The 23230-nt window shown below is 33.2% G+C and overlaps 3 protein-coding genes across 4 annotated transcripts; 1 reads left to right on the plus strand and 2 right to left on the minus strand.

Annotated features, from left to right (window-relative positions):
* On the plus strand, nucleotides 1–6283 carry LOC124836513 (uncharacterized). Its single transcript, XM_047311683.2, has 8 exons — nucleotides 1–812; nucleotides 1688–1779; nucleotides 1896–2593; nucleotides 3251–3321; nucleotides 3993–4082; nucleotides 4191–4385; nucleotides 4855–5017; nucleotides 5587–6283. Exons 1-8 carry the CDS (start codon nucleotides 444–446, stop codon nucleotides 5745–5747), a joined length of 1839 nt encoding a protein of 612 aa, XP_047167639.2. The 5' UTR covers nucleotides 1–443; the 3' UTR covers nucleotides 5748–6283.
* Nucleotides 6284–8244: 1961 nt separating this feature from the next.
* Nucleotides 8245–11032, minus strand: CXIP1 (CAX interacting protein 1). The gene is made up of 3 exons (XM_047311687.2): nucleotides 10748–11032; nucleotides 9711–9980; nucleotides 8245–8643 (listed from the first exon to the last, which is right to left on the minus strand). Exons 1-3 carry the CDS (start codon nucleotides 10950–10952, stop codon nucleotides 8588–8590), a joined length of 531 nt encoding a protein of 176 aa, XP_047167643.1. The 5' UTR covers nucleotides 10953–11032; the 3' UTR covers nucleotides 8245–8587.
* A 5736-nt stretch (nucleotides 11033–16768) lies between these two features.
* Nucleotides 16769–20770, minus strand: FHY1 (Haloacid dehalogenase-like hydrolase (HAD) superfamily protein). 2 transcript variants are annotated; one of them, XM_047311688.2, is made up of 6 exons: nucleotides 20301–20760; nucleotides 19533–19584; nucleotides 18225–18339; nucleotides 18079–18149; nucleotides 17790–17877; nucleotides 16769–17061 (listed from the first exon to the last, which is right to left on the minus strand). In XM_047311688.2, exons 1-6 carry the CDS (start codon nucleotides 20610–20612, stop codon nucleotides 16941–16943), a joined length of 759 nt encoding a protein of 252 aa, XP_047167644.2. In that variant the 5' UTR covers nucleotides 20613–20760; the 3' UTR covers nucleotides 16769–16940. The 2 variants fall into 2 exon arrangements, with proteins under 2 accessions (XP_047167644.2, XP_087967616.1); XM_088111490.1 differs by lacking the exon at nucleotides 17790–17877 and having other exon boundaries at nucleotides 20301–20770.
* Nucleotides 20771–23230: the final 2460 nt, after the last annotated feature.

The following is a 23230-nucleotide window of genomic DNA, read 5'->3' on the forward strand; positions in this document are numbered from 1 at the left end:
CCACCAACCAACACAAAGCGCACACATCATCTTCACCACGCCACGAACAACAACAAAACCATTATCCACAAAACAAAAACCAGATTATAAGCAAACACCACAATAATAAATTCTTTTCTTCTCTCTCACCGAAACACATACCATACACACTGCTTCATCTCGAAGAAACCAAGACAAAAAAAAAATTGTTTTATTTCTTTAACTCTGTTACTCTGTTTTTCTGCTCTGTTTTTCTCTGTTACGTTGTCTCATCTTTCCACTCTGTTCTTCTCCGTCACAATCCAGCCATGAAACACGATTCGACCCATTTCACGTTTCCTCTCTCAACACGCCAATTCTCCTAAAAGCTGAACTCTTTTCGCATTTTCCTCTACTGGGTCACTCGAGGAATAGAGTAAAGAATAAAACTTTATCTTGGGTTGATCTGGGATTCTTCAGCTCCAATGGCGTCGTGCCCCGCGAATTCCGTCACCTATAACACCACCCTCTGCGCGTGCGCCCCCGGGCACGTGCTCCAGCGCGTGAGTAACACGTGCGTGCTCTTCGAGGGGAACTCCACCATCGCCACCGACACCGGCGTCGACTACTACGCGCTCAGCTTGCCCGAGACGCTCTTCGCCTTCGACACCATCAAGAAGTTCACGCAGTCGCAGGCTGTGTTCTTGGAAGCCACGCTCGTGATGCTCATCTCCTGGCTTCTTTTCTGCTTATTTCTGAGGTTCACGAAGGTCGGTGATGGAAGGAACGTTTGGTTCAACATCAGGTGGTGGATCAGTAGGATGGATATTTGCTTTGCCACCAGACACTGGCTGGTTAGTTTTAGTTTGTTCTTTTCGGTTCTTTTGTTCTCTGGTTTTGTGAATTGTGGTTGTGGTTTGGCTTGCAATCCAATTTCATCCATAACTTCGTCCTGGTTTAAGGATAAAATTAAAATGCAGCTGTTTAGAAATTTATGACATTGTTGTTAGAATTTAGAGTTTTGTTTTGGTGAAATAATTTAAGGAATTTGTCAAGATTGGATAGTCAATCTTAAGGGATTTATTGATATAAGTAATCTCTTACTTAATCGACAGGCTGATGTGTTAGTAATCAATGTCATTAAAAAATTGACACTTGTTAGGATATTTTTGAAAAATAATGCAAAATTCTAATAAAATAACAAATTTTGGATGTAAAACTAACGGAAGGACCTAATCTTAGCACTGAGCAAAATTGAGGCTAAAATAGCTCATTAGAAGTATGGAAACCAAAATTGCTCTAATGTGGATCTTCATTAATTATACTAATTTTTAATACAAATGTTTATTAATTTTAATTTGTAAGTCTGATAGAAGAACAACCTGAAAAGGGCATCTTTAGTATTTTTTTAAATATTTTTCTTTTGTTTTTTAAGTTTCTTTTTGTTATTGGATTTAAGTTTTCTTCTTAGTTGCTGGCATGACAAAAGAAAAATCTTCTGTATGGTTCATGTGTATATCTAACAATTTTCAATTCAGCAGTTACGATTTCTTGCAGTTGTTACTGAATAATGAGCATTGCAGCATAGACATGCTTTGATAGCCATCTGACTGTTATATGTTTTTTAGTGCATGAGTTATTATCCTTTTGACAAAATAATAGGCATATTGCTGTTTGTGTATGAAAAATGCTTTATGGGGTGCTGTTTTTTTTTTTTTTTTTCATGCAGGATGATCGGAAAGTGGTCACCAAACGCAAAACAGAACTTGGTGGTGCTTTCTCCATAGCAAGTTGGATACTCTTTATTGGATTATTTGCTGCGTGAGTCTCCAATGCTTACTTCACCATATTTTCTGGATATCATACTGAAAATCTATTGTCTTCACCTTGTTCTCTTTGTTTGGTTATGTATCCATTTTGACTCAATCTTCTATCAGGTTGTTGTACCAGATCATATCAAAGAGATCAATTGAGGTGCACAACGTAAGAGCAACAAATGGACTGGAGTTAGCCTCTTTTATCAATGACATGGAGTTCAATATAACAACTGTGTCTAGTATGAGTTGTGCAAATCTAAGGAATCTGGGAAATTTAGTTACTGGGAATCCTGGCTCTATTGACGAAAGAGTTGTTTCCCTGTCTACTTTAGCAAACTACACTTGTTACAACTCAAGCCAAGGACCAACCCTTGTCATCAAGTGTAAAAACTGCAAGGTCCACCATGATCGTATGTATATTTCATGGCAGTTTGTTGATCTCCCCAATAGTCCTGCCGCTGCTGTTGGTTTTGAGTTCAAACTCACTTCAATGGATATTGCTAAGAAGCATACAAGTTTTGTTAGTGGAACGCTAAAGAATGGAAGTGATTTTAATGATAGCCCGGTTACATTCAGAGGGAACATATCAAATATTTTGAAATTCAATTTGTTCCCTCGAATATACCATAATTTACATGACCTAAAGCTCATACAGCCTTTATTTCACGAGTTCCTCCCAGGTTCAGTTTCACGTAATACAAATGAACTACTAGTATCCCTTGAGAGTTCTGCTGATGGACTGATCAACACTACATTGTTTATCAATTTCCTCTCTGATTATGTTGTGGAAATCGATAGAGAGAATATTTTGGGTCCTGGTAAGTGTCTTTTGTGCTTCCTGTATATACAAGCTATATCTCTGCCATTATTCTATTTAGTTTTTGGCTTCCTTTCTCATCCTCTTTGCAGTGCCCAAATTGCACATTTTTTAATGTAACATTGATGTTTGTTTTATTGTTAGCTACTTTCTTCCGTTCCTTAGTGTCATCATCTGATTTGTTGTCGAGGTTCAAACTTCTCTAATTCACAAACTAGATACTATCAGCCGCTATACTGTCAAGTTCAACCACCGTATCCTTGAATAGTTAATTCCTTCAATTTGAAATGTCAATTCTAAAACAAGAATAACTATATCTGCAATCTGAGTTATCGAATTATCAACTTCTCAAACTAATAAGCTCTATGCATAGTGCTGGTTTAGGCCTAATCAAGATTTGAAGATAAAAATGAGTTGGTTACTTGGAAATAATTAATATGCTACATTGTTGTTCAAAAAACTGTCATGAATTAAGTATTTTGGAGACTATTAGAATCGAGAATGGATTGAGCAGCCTAAATCAACCAATGTCATTACAAGAAGTACTTTGATCATATAATGTGGGATCTTAGCAAAAACTATTGCTAACCTGTTTGCGGCAATAACTGTTGTTGATTCACATTATTTTAATTCCATTCTTTTTTGCTTTCGTGTGCAGTGAGCTTCCTGGCGGACCTTGGTGGCTTGTATTGTATTAGCATAGGCATCTTTTTCTACCTGTTGATACAGGTTTACTTCTTCCTTTCTTGATATTATTCAGTTATGATTCCTTCGTATTTCAAACGTTATGCTGTGCATTTAGGACTTGATATTTTATGTTGTAGAATGTAGATCCAGGATGTGACATTGAATTATGCATTCAACAACATAACATTGGCATTTGAAACTACCATAGTTGGTTATAGTTGGTGCCACTTATTAGGCTTTGTGGATAGCAGTTCTGTTTTTCAACATACATTAGTGTGTGATTTCTAATTCTTGGGGTGTATGGTAGGTAAAATTGCACATTTCAATGCAATTCAGATAGACAGTGCTTCTTATCATGTGATGAATTGCAAACAACTTTGAACTGTGCAATAAATGCCTGAATTGGTGTGATTCTGTCTTATCAATAAGTCAGTTTTTCCTGCTTCTTGTTCATCAATTCTCATTAAATAAATTAGTTTGTTGAATGATAAAGAATTGAAGGAGAACTATTATTCTATTTTATTATTCCTTTGGAAGGTTTACTTTTTACAATTCAAGTTATTATTTTCTTGAAGTCTATGAACATTCTATATGTTTTTCTAACAGCGCTTCCCTGATATTTGATTGTTGTGGATTTTCACTGCTTGTAGCCTGATTACATCGTAGCTTCTTCGTACTTACATTCCATATTTTCTAACCTTCTATTGAATTAGTGTGAGTATAGGATAAAGAAGCTCAGAAATGAAGATAGCATTTTGAGGAGAGTCAGAAATCGGCGTAAGGCTCAAGAGCATTGGGACAAAGTAATTTCTTTTCAACTTGTTCAAACATCTTGCATATTTAACATTAATTTCCTTTTGCTTTTTTCCATGTTCTTTAGTTGTATTGCTGATATTTCTTCTTTTAATCAGCTGAGGAAATATGTGATCTACACCTTTGGCTGTACTGCACTGGAGGACAAGTATAATAGCACCGGAAAGGAAACAGATTGTGGTGGATGTATGTTGCATTCAGTTCGAGGTAGTGGTTCATCAAATAAACGAAGGCTGAAAAGCAGAAGAGATTCCATAAGTTTGTACAAGAAACCTAGTTTACCTTCCAACAAGGTAAAGCTTTTACATTGCACATCACTGCACTTTAATTTCTAAACTGGATCTTCTTTTTTGTTTTTTTGGTTTTTGAATGCTCATTACTATTGATGTTGCCGGCATTTACGTGAGGGAACGTATCATGTGTAAGGAGTTGTTACCATGAGACAAGAGGAGTGAATCTTTCCCATTGCCATTGTTTAGTAATCAAGATTTTTATTAAGGTCTCATGAATTAGGGTTTAGGGTTTAGGAACTGTAAAATGTCCATGTGAACTGTTTTCGGTAGTATCCAATTGTCAAAATATGTTGCTGCTGTCATCTCAGCTCATGGAAAGAATCCTCTCATTTCACATGTCATTGATGTATGCTATATGTAGTCAAAGCTATGTAGTTAACATGATTGGCTTTTATCTAGTTTTCTTAAGAAGAAAGTGGTTGAACCTGATCATTTCATAATTTTCATATTTCGATGTTTTGTATTCCAGTCAGTGACATGTGAACCCCTTGGATCCACAAACGATTCAAAACTGCATTCTGAAAATATGGAAAAGCAGCAGAATGTTGGTCCATGCAAGGATCCCGCACAATCTCAACCTCAAGAATCTTCTATTACTGATGGCAACTTGATTCCTCCTCCACCTTCACTAGGTACAAATTAATTTGAGTTCATAACAGCTTACTAATTATTTGGTGATATAACACTAATTCTCAACCTCAAGACTCAGTGATATATTTTTGTTGATTTTTACTTCACTAGGTTTCAAACATTGAAACCTAATCTAACCTCCACACTTTCTCACCATCATCACTGTCTTCCATGGTTTTCTGCTGCTAAAGTGCCAATGACTTTGGTTTTGCTACTCTTATAAGATCATGTGTAGCGTGTAGACACAGTCTCCGCAGTTCTAACATACCAATACATGGCGCACACATAAGATTAAAATAGTTATATTATTATATTATGCACAACTTACGTGTAGACCTATTTCAATCCTTAACATACATGCAACATTTATGAGTTACAATTTTATATACAAATAGTTCAGCTGCTCTACCTCCTTTCAGTGTCTATTACCATCTGTTATTTTATGAAGCTTGTTTCTACTGTTTGAACAGCTATTAATGATCGAATAGAACAACTTCATTTTCTGAGTTTTGAAAATTGCTAGTGCTTTTACTACCTCTCATGTATTAACTTGTATGCAAATGTAATGCAGAATTTAAGGATGGCTCTCAAATGGACTTGACCGATATTCAGAAGAATCTAAAAAATTTGTACGAGTATAATCTAATGCTAAGGGACAAATTATTAGCTACACAGTCTCTTCTCAATTCTTCCTCATCTAGCCACACTTCAGTAAATAAAAAGGAAACTTGAGTATCTTTGTAAACAGGAGTATTTGTCAATGCGTGTTGGTCAGATAGTTCCGCGATTTTTACAAGCATGGACGTTCTACAATGAAAGTTGATTCTTAATTGAAAATTGACCAAATGGGAGTAAAGATTGAGAAATCTTTTCACAATACAAATGGAAGGATGTGCTGCATGGACTCTGCAATTCCTGGCCAGATATCCCTTCCTACGTTTAAAGCTGCCAAGTGTGGACTATGGCTTGTGATCCACCTTTGTGTGAGAAAAGGAGTTCTTGTTCTTTCATGCTAAGTTATTTTCCGTGCCAATATTCATTTCACATAACCTTGTACAGCCATTGATTTGTTTTGTACACAGTAGAGTAGCATGGAACTTGTTCTTACGGTCATTATTGTCGTGAGAGTCCTTCAGAACATGGCAATTCTCGGCTTATTTCACGGATTTCATTTTTTCATGTTATGATAGATGGAATACTTCAAGAGAGATAATAATTCCTCGACCAACAAGGTCCAATATAAGTGATAAATAGCTGAGGTTTTTAAATATGTTCTTAGTTAAATTTCTGGTCATGTATATAGAAATTTTTTGCAGGCAAAATTCATTTCAATGACTTTATATTTCCAAAAGAATTAGTCTTTTATATTTAAAATTACTCTACAAACTAAAAGATGTTCCAAAATTTATGTTCTAAAGATGGAGGATTTATTTTTAGCATAAATATCCATTTTCTAATCATTATTTAGTTTTGCTTTATTTGTCTTTTTTTAATTTGTTGTACTTTAACAAATAGTAATAGATTCTGTCGTTGTATGAGAATATTTGAGTTTGGAATGGATTTCATCCATAAGAAGTATAGAAAGTGAGATTTAGAATGTATTCCGTTGATACCCAAAAACGTATATATAATATAGAAAAAATAATGCACAAGAGGAGTTGTTTTGAATGAAAGTACTTACACCAGAGAAATTGTTACAACTATATTAATTCAAAATAACAATTTGAATTCAAATTATTAATTAAATAATAACTTAATGGCAAACACTTTGAAAATCATTTGAAAATGAATATGATAACGGTTCCACAGGGTTCCTCACGAGTGTTATTTTCCATATTCGTGACATTCTATTGTTTTGGTATCCATAGAACAAGCTATGACATCCAAAAAGAATGTTCCATTTATTGATTGGAAGGGACAGATAGACACAGCTGTTTGTAGGCCAACAGTGAATCAAAATTACATTGAGTGATAACGTTAATTTCAATAACAGTGTATTTTTTCAAGCATTATTCTATTTAATCTTTTGGTTTACCCAAGATAATTCCCATGTTGTCAGCATTAGCTTCATCATTTCACATAAATTATGAAAGCATAGAAATATGTCTTCATTGTGTAGTCCTTGATGCTTTTTCATGTGTGACGATGCATCCTCAGTTCGCATGTTTGGAAAAGCAAATAATAACGCGTGACACCAGGTTAAGAAATTTTAAAAAATATATATTAGAAAATATATAAAATATATTCTTCTATAATTAGTAAGTGTTTTGTATCATTTTAGCTCCTTAATGGTGTTCATGATCCACCCCATCAACCCTGTTCTGAGGGATTTAAACAGACTTGGATCTAAATAATTAGACCTGATAAAATATGTTAAGACTAATATTGGATCAACATGTTGAATTTATCCAAATTTAATACAAATATTTTCATGTCATACTATGATTTGCAAAATTGGTTTATCAAAACTTGAACCAAGTGAAAAAACACAGGTTAACTCATTCCAACACATTGAATAAACACCCCTAGTTGGGAGATCCATTTGGAAAATAACAGTCTTTAGGCTGCAAAGATGTGAAGCAGAAATAATGGTAAGTCAACCAATTAGTATGGCCATGACCTGAAAGTAGGATAGATATACTCATTTGAAGTAAAGGAACAAAATTTAAAACGTAAAAAATGAAAGACAAATTCTCTATGGTAAATGTTAGCAAAAACACTTTATCCTATTTGGTGCAATTCATCTTCTAAACGAAGTAAATATATGGATTTCATTCTTAAATTAATTAAAACTTATATAAACTTTAATCAGTAAACATGTTGAAAAGAAAGTGTTAGCAAATGCATAACTATCACTTCTCTTTTCCTTTGGGTGGACGGAATGGATGTAATCCAATTTCACAAACCAATCAGAAAAATAACCATTTGTATGTACACACACCAAAACCAACTGCATGGATATTAAACACCATTATTTAAATAGGTATTATGGAATTGGCCATCATTGTCATAATGTTTTCCCCATAGATAACCTTTCAAACTATTCTTGTGATTACTTGTGCTAACTCAATAGCCATAGTTACAAAGTATGTTCTTTTCCATTAATGACATGTATGTATGAGATATATCCCACCAGCCCCTTCATGAGCAATGGCACGTCAAGGCTAAGCTTCAAAAGTTGAGTTATATTTAATTGGATTTTACATGTTGAATACGTAATAGAACAATCTAGAGCAAGGTACTTCCATCATTATTAAACTAATTCTTCAAACAAAAAAAAAAAGATGTTTACAAGATACGACAGGTAGCAGAAACATGTCAGTTTCGAATAGTTTATTCAATAGATTTGCAGTAGCAACTAGTAAAACAATAAATAGTCTATTTAATGAGATATCATCAAATGAGTTATCAGCTTTATACTCAAATACCAGGATTTCTTTTGCAGTAATCATAATAGGCATTTGTGGACACGAGAAAACATTGGACAATTTACTTGGTCCATTATCACTGAGCCACAGTAGAACTTAGGGAAGATTACAAACTTGGAAAGTCCTCTCATTCCTTCCATGGTTTCAGGATAACATTGCCTTTTCCAACAACTCCTGCAATTCCCCGTTCTTATATGCCTCTGCAGCCATACAAGAAAAAGTGAGAAGAGGGCAAGTATTGCCTAGAAATCTACCGATGATGTAACAATATGGTTTGATCTAGAGTGAAAAGATAAAGCTAAAAACTGATTTTTAAGCAGTCAATTATAAAATCAGGATAAATAGATCAGAACTGGAGGACCTGTTCGAAAGCAAGAACTTTTGTTTCTTTCAACTATATTATTATCGATTGCAAGGAGCTAAGATATGTATGTATATGGTTAATAAAGCATGTAAGAAATAAAGATTAATGTGCAGTGTACTCCAGCAATTTGTAGGCATCAATTTGGCAATAGATGATTATAAAACAATGTCTTTGTCACGGTATAATACAACTTTTATCATCATGTTACACATTTAAATCAATCAGTTCAGCTTTGGCTTTTGTAATTTTTCACTTAAACCAGTCACTTAATATGATTTGTTTTCCTTTCCAGTTCAAGCAAGTGAGTTTTCAATCTCCAAAGTTGTAGTGTAGGCTGATACTTGAATAATATTGGAAAAAGCTAACATGCAATTTCCCATGTGCTTTGGGCATTGTTCTTCCATTAGAATGGGAGTTTTATCTTTGGTAAACCTTTATTATATAAGAAGTGAAACTTCAATTTTGATTGGAGAACAACACCAAAAACATCTAAGGTACTGCCTCTAAGTTGTAAGCAACAATAGCTCCAACAACTTTAAGATGCCAATTACTAGAAGCAATTGGTCTGCATGTTTCCTCGGTCAAATGTAAAATGTGAAATTTATTATATAGCTGTACCCTTTAATATGTCTATTTTGGCTCTCTCATTTAAAATTACTAAATTAATATCCTTTGCATCACTATTAGAGATATGATATAAACTATTGGCATGTCTTCATCTAAAACTTTATTAGCTTTTGCAACAGCCGGTTAGTCCCAATCATGTTTAAATCATTCTACTAGTGAGGCAATATCAATTTATAAGCATCAGAAAAACAAGGTAATGATGAGGCCATTATAGTTGCAGACAACGATGAGGACAATTAACTGTTAAACTGAAAACTTAAGTCACATATGACATACCAACAGTTATATCACAGCCACCAAAAAACTCTCCATCTATGTAGAGTTGAGGAAAGGTAGGCCAACTGGAGTACTCCTTCAGTCCTTGGCGTAACATGTCATTTTCAAGCACGTTTAAGGTTTCAAAAGGCACATTTAGAGACTTCAATATTTGCACCACTGTGTTTGAGAACCCACACTGTGGAAAGTCCTTAGTTCCCTTCATAAACAGAACTATTTTATTTGAAGCAATAACTGTATCCAAGGTAGACTTCAATTGAGGAGTCAACGCTAAAACAAACCAAAACCCAAAGTTAAAACTTATTATATAATTCAAGCGTCTGAAATCGTTAAAAAAGTTATACAAAAGCTAAACACAGTTCTAAAGAGTCAGTTCCATTCCTTTTTCACTTTTTGGTCCTAAAATTGTTTTAACACTATTCACTTATCTAACAATCAATTTCTGATCCATAATTGATTACGTTTTTCGAAAATAGTTTCCAGAACAAGCGTTTCAAAACCAAAAAAAGAAAACATAAGAAAGCAATTGTAAGTTGTTTTCTCATTTTTCTTCTTCTGTTTTCATCTTGTCCAACCTCTCCCTCAATTCCACACTCATATATGTCTCTTGTACCGCCCAGCACCAGCTGTCTATACAACCTAGTTGCATTTTGAAAACTAAAAGTAGTTTCTAAAAATAGATATCAAAGAAATCTAAATGTTTCCATGTTCTCCAATCAGAATTGGAGCATCTCCACATTTAGTACGCATACGGTCCAAACTTTTAGTAAACAAATTAATGAGATAAAACCCCAATTCTGATAGGAAAAAAATATTAAAAAAATGGTGAAGTAACTGCACATCTCCAAAAGAATTGATATAGGGTACATATTTCATCATCCTTACTATCCCTGACTCATTGAATTGGAGCTACTCCCAAAGGGGGATTACAGTGAATTGTGAAAAGTTGAAGCTAGCAATTCATATGGGAACATTAAAGATGGAAACTTTAGCGCGTTTAAACGAAAACTCATGAAAGGGAAGAAGAGTAGCAGTACCAGAGGCGCATCGAATGGTTGTGGAAGCGCGTTTGATTTTGGGTTGGAAATGGAGGTTGTGGGTGAAAACAAGAGAAGGAGAGGGCCGAAGAGACAGTGTTGAGGTTGTTACTGTTACTCCTCCAACATGGGATTGGAACGATGACGATGATGTTCTTGAGTGCAACTGCAGTTGCAAGGTCAAAGGCTTAGCACAGTAAGACATGTTTGCTTCTCCTTCCAAACAAAAAACGCTACTCACCCACCACACTCTGCTCCAAATATCTACTCTCTTCCACCACAACAATACTATGTTTTCAATTATATAGTATAATAATTAGACACCATATACTCATAAATTATGGTTTTATCAATTTGATAGAGAACCTTTTGTTTCATTTTGGTTGTTTGAAAAAATAGTATGATCAGCAACAATAACTATAACTACGCAAATAAGAATTTCAGTTTAGATTATTGTAAATGATACAAAATATCTTTTGAATATGTTACATAATTATGTATTAAAACTGTTAATTATAACAATTCTTTTAGAAAATGTTTATTATATTAGCTTAGGATCCATGAGGTAAATTATAAATACAAAACCAGGACCGAAAGCCAGGTACGTTCCACTTAGGCATAATCATTCACTAAATATTCAACCAAGAGCCGAGGCTCTTCAAATCACACGCCTAACTTGGGCGTCGGAGTACTTTTTGCAGGTACATCCTCCCTCGTCAAGAAGAAGATCGATCGGTTTGTGCCAACACCGATCGGCCAATAGCAGGAGTTTGGAAGCGAGCGAGCGGCCCAGACACGTCAGCAGGTTAGTCTCTCGGTCCCAAAAATATCTACCGAAACATTTTGGCGCCCACCGTGGGGCCGAGCGTCAAACCCAATGGTGACCACGAGGAGCATGGAGGAAGAACAGAGCACCAGAAAGATGATTAGAAACCACAAGAAACCAAGACGAGCGTTCGGTCTCGACATCACTATTTCAGATCAACACCAGAAACTTTTGACAAAGTGAAAACTATTTTACGTGAGATGTCATCAACAAGATAAGTATTTTTTGAAATATGAATATTTCATAAAATATCTAATTGCTAATAGATATTATAACAACTATTTTATAGATATTTTAAATATATATAGTATAATCCATAATATATTATATGATATATGATATATTATATATAATATAGTATATAACTATAAATATAATTATCTAATTATTATAACCGAAACATTTTCTGGCATGTTTAAAATAGTCAAAGAAGTTGTGTGAGAGATAACTATCAACAGTAATATTATAAAATCTCAAGACGGTTTTGATACCTTGTTTATTATCTATGTGATTTATTCGGTGCAATTCATAATATCTGGTAACCGAATCATTTATTATACGGTTATATACCATAATATATATCATCATGAGAATTTCAGCAATGAACATCTTGAAGAAATATATATCAAAATCCACGCCATCAACTAGGCAAGTGCAGACTAAGATGTAGTCATAAACGAACTTCATGCTTAAAGTATCATGGAATTCAATAAACGAAGGGAAGTCTCCTATTGCAAACACTAATTACCAATTTCGTCAGCAAAGTTCATAATTAACGATCAAGTCCAAGACCGAGCGGTAAATCCCTCTCGGGAGAGAGGTAAAGCCCTCTCAATGACGAACGGTAAATCCCGTTCACTAGGAAACACTCCTAGCTCAAAGTAGAGGTAAAACCCTCTCAAAGCCGAACGGTAAAGCCCGTTCCCTAGGAAGCACTCCTAGGTCGAAGACCGAGCGGTAAATCCCGCTCGGCAGAGAGGTAAAGCCCTCTCAAAGCCGAACGGTAAAGCCCGTTCCCTAGGAAGCACTCCTAGCTCAAAGCAGAGGTAAAGCCCTCTCAAAGAACGAACGGTAAAGCCCGTTCCCTAGGAAGCACTCCTAGGTCAAAGACCGAGAGGTAAATCCCTCTCGGTTCATGTTGAAGGACGAGCGGTAAATTCCGCTCGGTTAATGTCGAAGGCCGAGAGGTAAATCCCTCTCGGTTCATGTTGAAGGACGAGCGGTAAATTCCGCTCGGTTAATGTCGAAGGCCGAGAGGTAAATCCCTCTCGGTTCATGTTGAAGGACGAGCGGTAAATTCCGCTCGGTTAATGTCGAAGGCCGAGAGGTAAATCCCTCTCGGTTCATGTTGAAGGACGAGCGGTAAATTCCGCTCGGTTAATGTCGAAGGCCGAGAGGTAAATCCCTCTCGGTTCATGTTGAAGGACGAGCGGTAAATTCCGCTTGGTTAATGTCGAAGGCCGAGAGGTAAATCCCTCTTGGTTCATGTTGAAGACCGAGAGGTAAATTCCTCTCGGTTCCTGTTGAAGGACGAGCGGTAAATCCCGCTCGGTTAATGTCGAAGGTCGAGAGGTAAAGCCCTCTCGGTTGATGTTGAAGACCGAGAGGTAAATTCCTCTCGGTTCCTGTTGAAGGACGAGCGGTAAATCCCGCTCGGTTAATGTCGAAGGTCGAGAGGTAAAGCCCTCTCGGTTAACGTAGAAGACCGAGAGGTAAATTCCTCTCGGTTCCTGTTGAAGGACGAGCGGTAAAATCCCGCTGGGTTAATGTTGAAGGTCGAGCGGTAAAACGCTTTCAGTTCCGCAAACGCAGCCTCCCTCAAACTCGTCAGTCCTATAGTTAACCACGGCTAAAGCCAAACGCTTAACTCGGACTTGGGGGGCATAGTGTACAGTATAAAATATTAACCGAGTGGTTACAAACAACCAATTGGATATTCAGGTAATCTGTTTATATCTTATTCTGTTTATATTTTATTGGGCTTATATCAGCTTAGGATCCATGAGGTAAATTATAAATACAAAACCAGGACCGAAAGCCAGGTACGTTCCACTTAGGCATGATTTACTCTACGTTACTCTCAAATACTCAATAGTGATAATCATTCACTAAATATTCAACCAAGAGCTGAGGCTCTTCAAATCACACGCCTAACTTGGGCGTTGGAGTACCTTTTGCAGGTACATCCTCCCTCGTCAAGAAGAAGATCGATCGGTTTGTGCCAACACCGATCGGCCAATAGCAGGAGTTTGGAAGCGAGCGAGCGGCCCAGACACGTCAGCAGGTTAGTCTCTCGGTCCCAAAAATATCTACCGAAACATTTATTATATTTTTTAGTTGTTTCTGTATAAAATATTGTACTATCCCTACAAAAAAATTTAAACTAATAAATGGTTTCATAAGGCCATGAAACTATTGCACGTTATTAATATGATATGTTGCTTTATCACAAAAAACTTGACTCTAAATATCATTTTAGTTGTGCTTGTTGAAAAGCTAAAGAAAGCACTCAAATGAAACAATATCGAAATAGTTATTAGGGACAACTATTCTGGGGTATTTTTTAAATTGAAATATAAACTAAAGATAAAAGAATATGAGAAAAGTTTTCATATATAAAAATGCACATAATTAAATCATGTGATCTTTTTTCGAATGTATATTAAAGTACAAGAAAAATTAAGATGGTATAAGTAAATAATTTAAAAATGAATTGAGAATGACTTGTTAATTTTAGGTCACGTACTAAAAGTTGAATAATATTTCAAATAGTGTATTCTAACTTTTATTTGAATGTAATCAAATTAAAAATATAAATAAGTAAAAATAGTATATTCTTAAAAGTTTAAATTATTAAAACTCCACTGATAATATTAAAAATCTTAATAAAGAAAATAGTCATGTATGATTCAATGGGAGATACAAACACCAATGATATTTGAGTCCAACTATACAAGGAATTGACATCACTCTCTACCAAAAATATTAAAATAATGAGTTAATGGATCTTTCACATTTATATAGTGTTCTACTTTCTTATTTTTATCCAAAGTGTGACTTGCACTCATACTTGAATCCCAACAAATCTCTCCCTCAAGGATGAGTCCCTTCCACATTGGTACTAAGCATTCCCAACCACAACCACGAGTAGCCTTCGTATTGTCGTTCATCTTAACGGGACTCACTTACCTTGAACCCTTCGTCAGGAAGACTTTTGACATAGGAACCATTATACTTGTCTGAGCCGGTCACCAAGACAAACTATAAGCTCTAATACCACTGTTGGATCTATCAAGGAGGAGGCTCACCAGAGAGATACAAACACAAATGACATTTGAGCCCAACCATATATTATTGATGTAGTTTCTAATATTTTATATTGAGAATGATACTTTTAAATTGCAGGATAACAATTATAAAGTTTGGCAGTAGAAAATAATTAAAATATTTGAATATTATTATGTTATAAGGAAGAAAGAATCTCCAATTATTACCAACAAACATTATAGCAACATTATAGATGTAATTGATCTTTATGAAAAAGAATAAATATCTAAACACCCCTCATAATGCTTATAAATAATGAGATTTTATATAAAAATATGAAAATGTTACAAATTTATTAGAGGTTATTGATGAAAATTTATCACATGATAAAATTTTTGTCAACACTCTTATAATATAGTTTTCATTCTTGAAATTTATCAAAGATTAAATGATGTATGATCATATTAATTGCATAAGAAAAATTGTTACTCAATTGAAACTTTTGAAGATTATTATGTTTGATTTTTTCTTTATATACTATAGTATTTCTATTGACATTAATAATGCTTCTTTCGAAATCTCTTATATTTATAGATGACATTTAAATGAATTATTGATTATATATATGTGCTAAAGAGAAAGATATGTTACTAGCGGAAAAAAAAAAGATGAACTTAACTATTTATAAAAATAATAAGAAAAAGAAGTTAGTCATAATCAAATTATTGCATAATCAATAGTTAAATAGATTTTTAGTTTTAAATTTTGACGTGAAATAAAATTCGTTTTTGTTCCAAATTTCGATAGAATACAGTTTTAAATTTTAAAAATAAATATATATAATTCTTTTAATTTAATTATGTTAAAACTATTTGATACATCGTCATTTAGATTGACGTTTGAAATATTTATATTTTTTTTGACATGTTTTAGCTTAAATTAAAATGTTATTTAACACGTAAAAAAAATTAATACTACTATATTAAGAAGATTATATTGATTTACTTTTAAAGTTTAATAGTTAAAATATATCAAAGTTTGAAACTATAACCAACTTCAATTTAATATCCAAATTTAAGGAATATAAACATACTTAACTCAATGGCTAAATGTAAAGAACGAATTAAAATTTTCTTTTGTAAAAAGAAGGGATACAGAGAAGAATTTCTAAAGCTTGGTGAATTTAATAGAGAAGAAAAGTAATAATTTGCTTGTTTTGTATGAATGCAATATGGTTAAAATTGATTATAACACATATGCAAAACATACATGATTTATATCTAGAAGCTGTTGGAAAGTGCAACTGAGTTGATGATTTTATTTCATGTTAAAAGAAGTCTTTCATAGTTTTAACAAGGACTTGATTTCTTTTTCGAGTCTTGTACTTTTTGTTTTTCTTTTAAGTTTACATTTTTTTAAATAAAATTCAAGTTATTGGTTTTAGTGAATAATGAGATGGTCTTTACCTCCACTAATTTATAGAACAATTCTACTTTAAATTATATGCATATTTATAGAATAAAGTTTCATCTATGCTGTAGCATCGTGATTGATTGGATATCTCAATTGAAAATTATATAATCAGTAAATGATAGCCTACTTAGTATAATGGATTTTTATGATTTGGAGACTATGTATATTACATTAAGGTAAGAAAACTAACAAGTCCAAAAAAAAGTGTAAAGAGTTCAAATCTACTAGAAATAATTTATATAAATATTTGTTGTCTAGACATAAATATACATTGTTTGAGATACTTTATCACTTACACAGATAATTTCTCTGTAATATATATGTATCTCTGCTTAGTTTGTTCTCGAGTTAAGGTTTTGGATGTCTTTAAAGTTTTTAAAATTGAAATAGAGAAATAATATAAAATACAAATTAAGATTACAGTATCAAATTGGGGTGAAGAATGCTACTGTAGATAACAAAGCACTTAAGAAAACTTTTGATTTATTCAAAGGTTGAAAACCTAACCTGTGACAAAATATACATTTGGAAATACTTGTTATTTATAATTATTTGCTTCCACTTGCATATAATATAATAAATCTAAAAATTAAATTGTAGTTAAGAAACTGAACATAAAAGGAACTATCATTCTTCATCTGTTGAAATGTCAATTCCCATCAATGACAGTTTTTCACACAGTAAATTGACATTCTTGAAATGTAGACCTCTGATGCCAACTTCGGTTGCAGCCTCCACATTTGTTTGCCTAAGACAATAATCATAAAAATCAAGTATACTTTAAAATAAATTAGTTCAAGATTTGCTGATTAACCAATTCAAATAAATCCAACTCTTTTAAACCACAGGCGCCTGGTTTACAAAAGCCATCTACTTTGTGATTTTGTCACAGAACAGACCAATTATGGAAGAGTGCACTCTCTTCTTAAGCCTCAAATAAACGAGTTTAAATGTTTTTACTGTGCTTAAAAAAACTATTGTTACTCTCATATTTTAACCAGATTTTGAAATAGTCTATCACCAGATAGTAATAACATGACATGCATATAAGTTATAACCATGCCAAGATACAGTGTATTCTGAATTGATATGTGACATGACATGACTACAGGATCATAGGGACCAATTTTATAACATCTTAGAATTTATGATGAACAAAATCAAGAAGAAGAAAATTAGAAAACTAAAATCACAGCGAATCACATTAAAAACATATTTAGTCCTTCAAAAAATCATTTTCATGGAAGATTAAAATAAAAAAGAAGACTGTGATCAGGGGAAAAAGAAATAATCTGCTGATGGGGTCATCAATGTCTGCTTCTTGAGAGGGAGAGAAATAAATTGATGCTAATCCCAAGATGCTAGCATTTGAAAACACTTGTATATAGAGACCTATATGAATGTATATGAAGGTAAATTATGTGATACTGTGGTTTGATTTTGATAAGTGATGTAGTGTTTAAAGAGAGTGGGAACCTGTCATCTACGAAAATGCAATTTGTTGGATCAACATTAAGACGCCTCACAACTTCGTTATAGAATTCAGTATCAGGCTTCCTCTTTCCTGAAATACATTGAAAAAGGATGTATAATATATAAACTTACAATGCAGCATAGTTTGAATGCATCCTTTAGCAACGAACAACAAAGCGAAATATGAAAAAGTAAATCAAGACTGTTTTGTTCCACTAGAATGTAGAAATTACTAAATGAAAAAGATTATCAATGTAAGAGGCACAAAAATAGAGAGGGATTGTGTGTATACCAAATGTGCATGAACAAAATGTCCATGATAAATATGTTGATAGTTTTAACTTGTCTTCAATCAACTGGTACCTACAATACATAACATTCAGTAATGAGCAATGAACTCAAAAGCACAGATCATAATAGAAAAAGCAAATGCATTACCATATAGGGTAGTTTGTAAAAGCATGCATCTCATAGTTGTTTTTCTTTAAGGAAAGAAGCAACGGTTCGATGCCTTCTATGTACGAATATCCACTTCTCATACAATTTTTAAGGCCTGACAGAAAATTAGAAACACACATGCAAGTCAATGTTCGCGCATCCAAAGATTACACCAATTTCTACTAGAAAGTAAAATCATACAGAACAAGGGAGGCTAACAACAATCATATATATTGGGGATTAAGTGATAAGACTAAAGAAGTACAAGAAAACTAGTATGAAATATATTGTAAATATTATCCATACTGAAATTTAATGAAAAAAATTAAACTATGGAATCAGAAAAACAATCTAACCACAAGTTTAACGAAATCAAAACATGAGTCATTTCACAAATCTGAATGGAAACCATGCAATTAGCCAAATATGATGTGCATGGAGCGAGCAGATGAGGGAGTCCATATGTCTTAAAGAATGAAATAAGGGGAATAGAACAATCAAGTAGGATGTAGAGTGAGTGACAAAGTGAATTAGTGGCATTCCTTCAGTTAGACTTTTGTTTAACAATTTAACTTTGTTGAGTTTTCTATTCTTTCGTAATAGAAAAGTAAAATCGAGAACAAAGACTGATGACTCGTTAGAATGGGCGACTTTTATAAGTGATCAGTAATCACACATCAAATGATATGAATCAATTTCTTGCTATATCATGATATTTGAATAATGAATGATGCTATTCTAACATCTATGGTTCATATACTGAATCATGCTATTCTAACAACTATGGTTCACGATATGAACTGTACTAATCTGCAGTAGTCTTTAAAGCAACCCAATATTGGCTTTGGTAGAACAAGTAACAGACAATCAAATCACCATGGAAATTGATGCAAGCAAAAAAATGTCTAGTATTCACAATTCACAAAGATTCTTCTAACTTTTTCTCAGTCAGATTGACACTATAGACTAACTGCTCAGGCACCATCTCATTTTAGGATAAACATTAACTGTTACAATTTCAGAAGGACCACAATATTCATTTATGGAAAAAAGTAACAAAAAAGCTAACACATGATACGGGGAGTAGACCACAAGGATGAAACATAGCCAATTGTCAACTCCTCTGTATCAGCTTGATCTTTAACTAAAAGTTCAAAAATAAGCCAGCTCTAATTTTCAAAGAAAAGAGAGAAACAGGGATTTTTAATGCATTAAAATAACACAGAAATATACAGTATGATAACGTTATATCTGCTTAATTCAAACATGATTAAGGTCTATTAGCAACAAACTCTTAGACCAACCCACCTTCTAAATCAAAATCCCTTCCATCTTTAAAAAATTTTCTTGCCAGCTCCATCTGGAAGAAAATGACATAGATTGATAAGAAAACTGTTGTTGAAAGTAGACACTATCAAACCATTCTAGGCAGAAATTCTAGTAAATTACAAATTAATGAATTGCAGTACAAACAGTGTGGTCGGTTGGAGGAAAATGGCAAAAAAGTGTGGCAGTTTTTATAGAGAAATGCTAGAAACATACTCCCGAATACACTCTTTGAACACACTCTCTGCTCAGACTGAAATTTATTGCATGTCTCAAGCTTGTGTTGATCTCAGATCTAGTTTAATGAATCCCTTCTGGTTTTATAGTTTAATATAAAATTTAAGCATCAGATGTATGTGTTAGAGTGTGTATTGCAAACCCCTTTGTCTGCCTTTCTCTTGAACCAAAGCAGCAAGGGAACCTTAACTTCCCTCGTCCCTCTCCATTGAAATCCTCGGCATCCCTTTCCCTCCCTCGAATCATATACTGTAGAATTAGAAGATTCAAAATGACCCTATACCCAGACATGGCTACATATGTTGAGGAGAAGATAAAGCATATACAACGCGAGAAATGACGTACACATGACAGAAAGCTTTGTAAACCCATCAAACACCCCGTGTGCAATTCAACTCAAAATCCAAATCCCAATTCAATTTCTATAAAAAGCTTAGACCTTTACATATAACAAGAAGCAGGGTCCATACTCCATACTTTGCAACAATTAATTATCAGAATTGGGTTTTTTACCTCATCAATGAGACCCTTTTCAAACTCAATCCAAGCAGTTGGGTGCTTGATATCTATGAGCTCCTTTAAAGACATTCCGAAGAAGGCAGGGACATCTTGGTAGAAAGGGTCACGAACAAGGGTGTCCATGATATCAAATAGCATAACAGGAAGCTTCCTTTCATTGGTATTGTTGGTCAATGCCATGGTAGTGACTGAATGTGATGATGAAGGTTTCAATCTGAATTTGAGACACAAACGTCTGGTGGGTCTTGTCTGGAACAAACAACAGGCAGAGAATGAGGGTACTCCAACTCCTCCCATTAACACCATTTTTGTATCACTCTGTAATTCATTGTATCTTGCTTTCACCTCTTTTCTTCTCTTCAATATTCTCTCTGCTCTTCTTGGCCATTAAAAAATTTAATGTCTTCTCTTCAATACCCACAAACTATTTCATTTCTTCATTAAAAAATTTAATGTCTTCATATTATGACCTTGACCAGCATGAAATCAATGATACAGTTTTTAAATAGTTATGAACGATATAATTATTATATGTGATGTATCGTTGAAGCATGATTTATATGAAAATGCTTATGTTGTAAATATATATAATAGTATTTTTATTTCTTTTATCTCTTACAATTTTATTTTTTTATTTTATTATTTAATCTTTTTTTATTATATTTGATTAATTCTTTTAGTATAAATAAGAGTTGATTTGCTATAAATTAATTATGTATTTGTTGTAAGATGAGTTAAGATTAACTTTATCTTCCTTTTCTATTGACTATTGTTTGAATAATATTAAAATTGTTATAATTTAGCAGCATTATTTTGATTGTGTTTTATCACTTTGTATAATATTATTTCCTTAGCGTGTTTTAATAATTGTTTTCCTAATAAAAAAAATTGGGTTGTTCGTTTGGGTAAGTTGTCACGTGCAAGATGGGCGGTGGTGATTTCAATGACGGACCATCACATCATTGGCTAAAAAATGCATTTCATATTAGTTTCATTTTCTGGATAAAATGTTTGGTTGTAATTAGGGATGACAACGGGTCGGGTCGGACACGGATAGTGCCTACCCGCAACCCGACCCGACAAAAAAAAATCCACCCGCTACCCGACCCGCTACCCGCACGGATACCCGCTTAAAAAATATCCGCGGATATTTTAAAACCCGCGGATACCCGTGGATATCCGCGGACCCGCAAATATTAAAAAAAAAATATATTTTAATAAATTATTAAAATAAAATTTAAATAGAATTACAAAAAATATATAAAATATAATATAAATTAAATTAAATATAAATTTAAATTTAATTTTAATTAAATTTAATCTTTTAAAATATAAATTAATGTTAATTTTAATTAAATTTAACTTAATAAAATATAAATTAATTTTTTTTTATTTTTTGCGTTTAGCGGGTATTCGCGGGTACGGATAGTATAATACCCGCACCCGACCCGTTTATAAGCGGGTATTAAAATATCCGCTACCCGCGGGTTGCGGGTAGTAAATATCTGCGGGTATCAACTATCCGTCGCGGATTTTATCCGCGGATATCCGCGGGCACGGATTTTTTTGCCATCCCTAGTTGTAATTTTATTTGCATTCCTGTTTGTCTTATTATCTTCGCATCGCATCTTTCCTTTTTTTTCACAAAAATATGTTTTGGAAACTAATTTTGTATATAGAGTAATTTATGCATTATGAGATTACTTTTTGAAATGTATTTTTTTAAAATCATAAATTTTTAGACATTAATGTTTGAAATGTATTCATTGGATTTCGGACATTAGTTATGAAAATATTAAATTTAGTTTTTAAGTTAAATGTTTGGAATGCATTAAGTTTTTCAGTTAAAACGTAATATTAGAATGTATTTATCACATTGGAGAAATAGTTTTGGAGAAATAGTTTTTATAAATGTAAATAAAAAAAAAGCTTAAATGCTTAATTCGTCTGAGGTGAATTTCTGTTTAGTATCCGGTTTTAAGAATCAAAACATTGAGTCCCTATATTATGAAAAGTATATGAATAAGGTCCACAAAGAAAGAACAAGTTCAACAAATTATCAAAAAAAGAGTTGAACAAGAGAAAAAAAAAAACTAAACAGCAGAAGAGGGAAGAGAAAAAGTACAGCCACGTTAGCATAGACTTAACGTCGTTACTGTCAACTTCACCTCTCTTAACATGAAAACGAAGTAAGCATTTAAACCATAGAAAAAATACTTAATTATGTGAATTGAGTTAATTTAAATTTATTTAGTATAACAAATTAAATTTCTTAAATTGCTTTATGTTTATAGTGTCATGGATAATTCAATCAAAACCTGTTACATGAATATTTGGAATGAGTTTGCTTTTGAGAGAAGATTTGAAGGAAAATAAATAGATGAATTTGAAAGATTTAAAAGTAAAGTTTGTATTATTTGTTTTATAAGATTTGGAAAGGAAAGTGAAAAGATTTAAAAATAAAATTCATAAAAATTTGTAAAGTATGATAAATAAAAAAATAATTTAATAGATTAACATGTAAAGTTATATATTTTTCCTTAAAATTAAAATTAATAGAAAATAAAATTAACATAAAAAAAGTAATGGGAATTGATTCTAGAAATAAGAATGAGAATCAATTCCTTCACTCCGGATGCACCAAGAGAATCCATTCCATTTCCACAAATGCACTTACAAAATCAATTCCATCCCCATACATGAAATCTATAATCAATTCCAACCTTTCACACATAACCAAGAATTGATTCTCTCACATCTTCAACCTCATTCACCAGCATCACAAATCACAAACCATGTTCATGCAAGGAATATTTGCATAGACAGCGAGAATGGAACATGTCCTCTCTTTTCCAAATTCATTCATCCAAATCAACGTAAAGAAATGCATTTTCTTGTGCTATCATATGCATGATTGAGTGGCA

Source organism: Vigna umbellata, chromosome 4 (assembly GCF_029865625.1).
Source record: "Vigna umbellata cultivar VRB3 chromosome 4, Vumbellata_1.0, whole genome shotgun sequence".
NCBI classification, from domain to species: Eukaryota; Viridiplantae; Streptophyta; class Magnoliopsida; order Fabales; family Fabaceae; genus Vigna; species Vigna umbellata.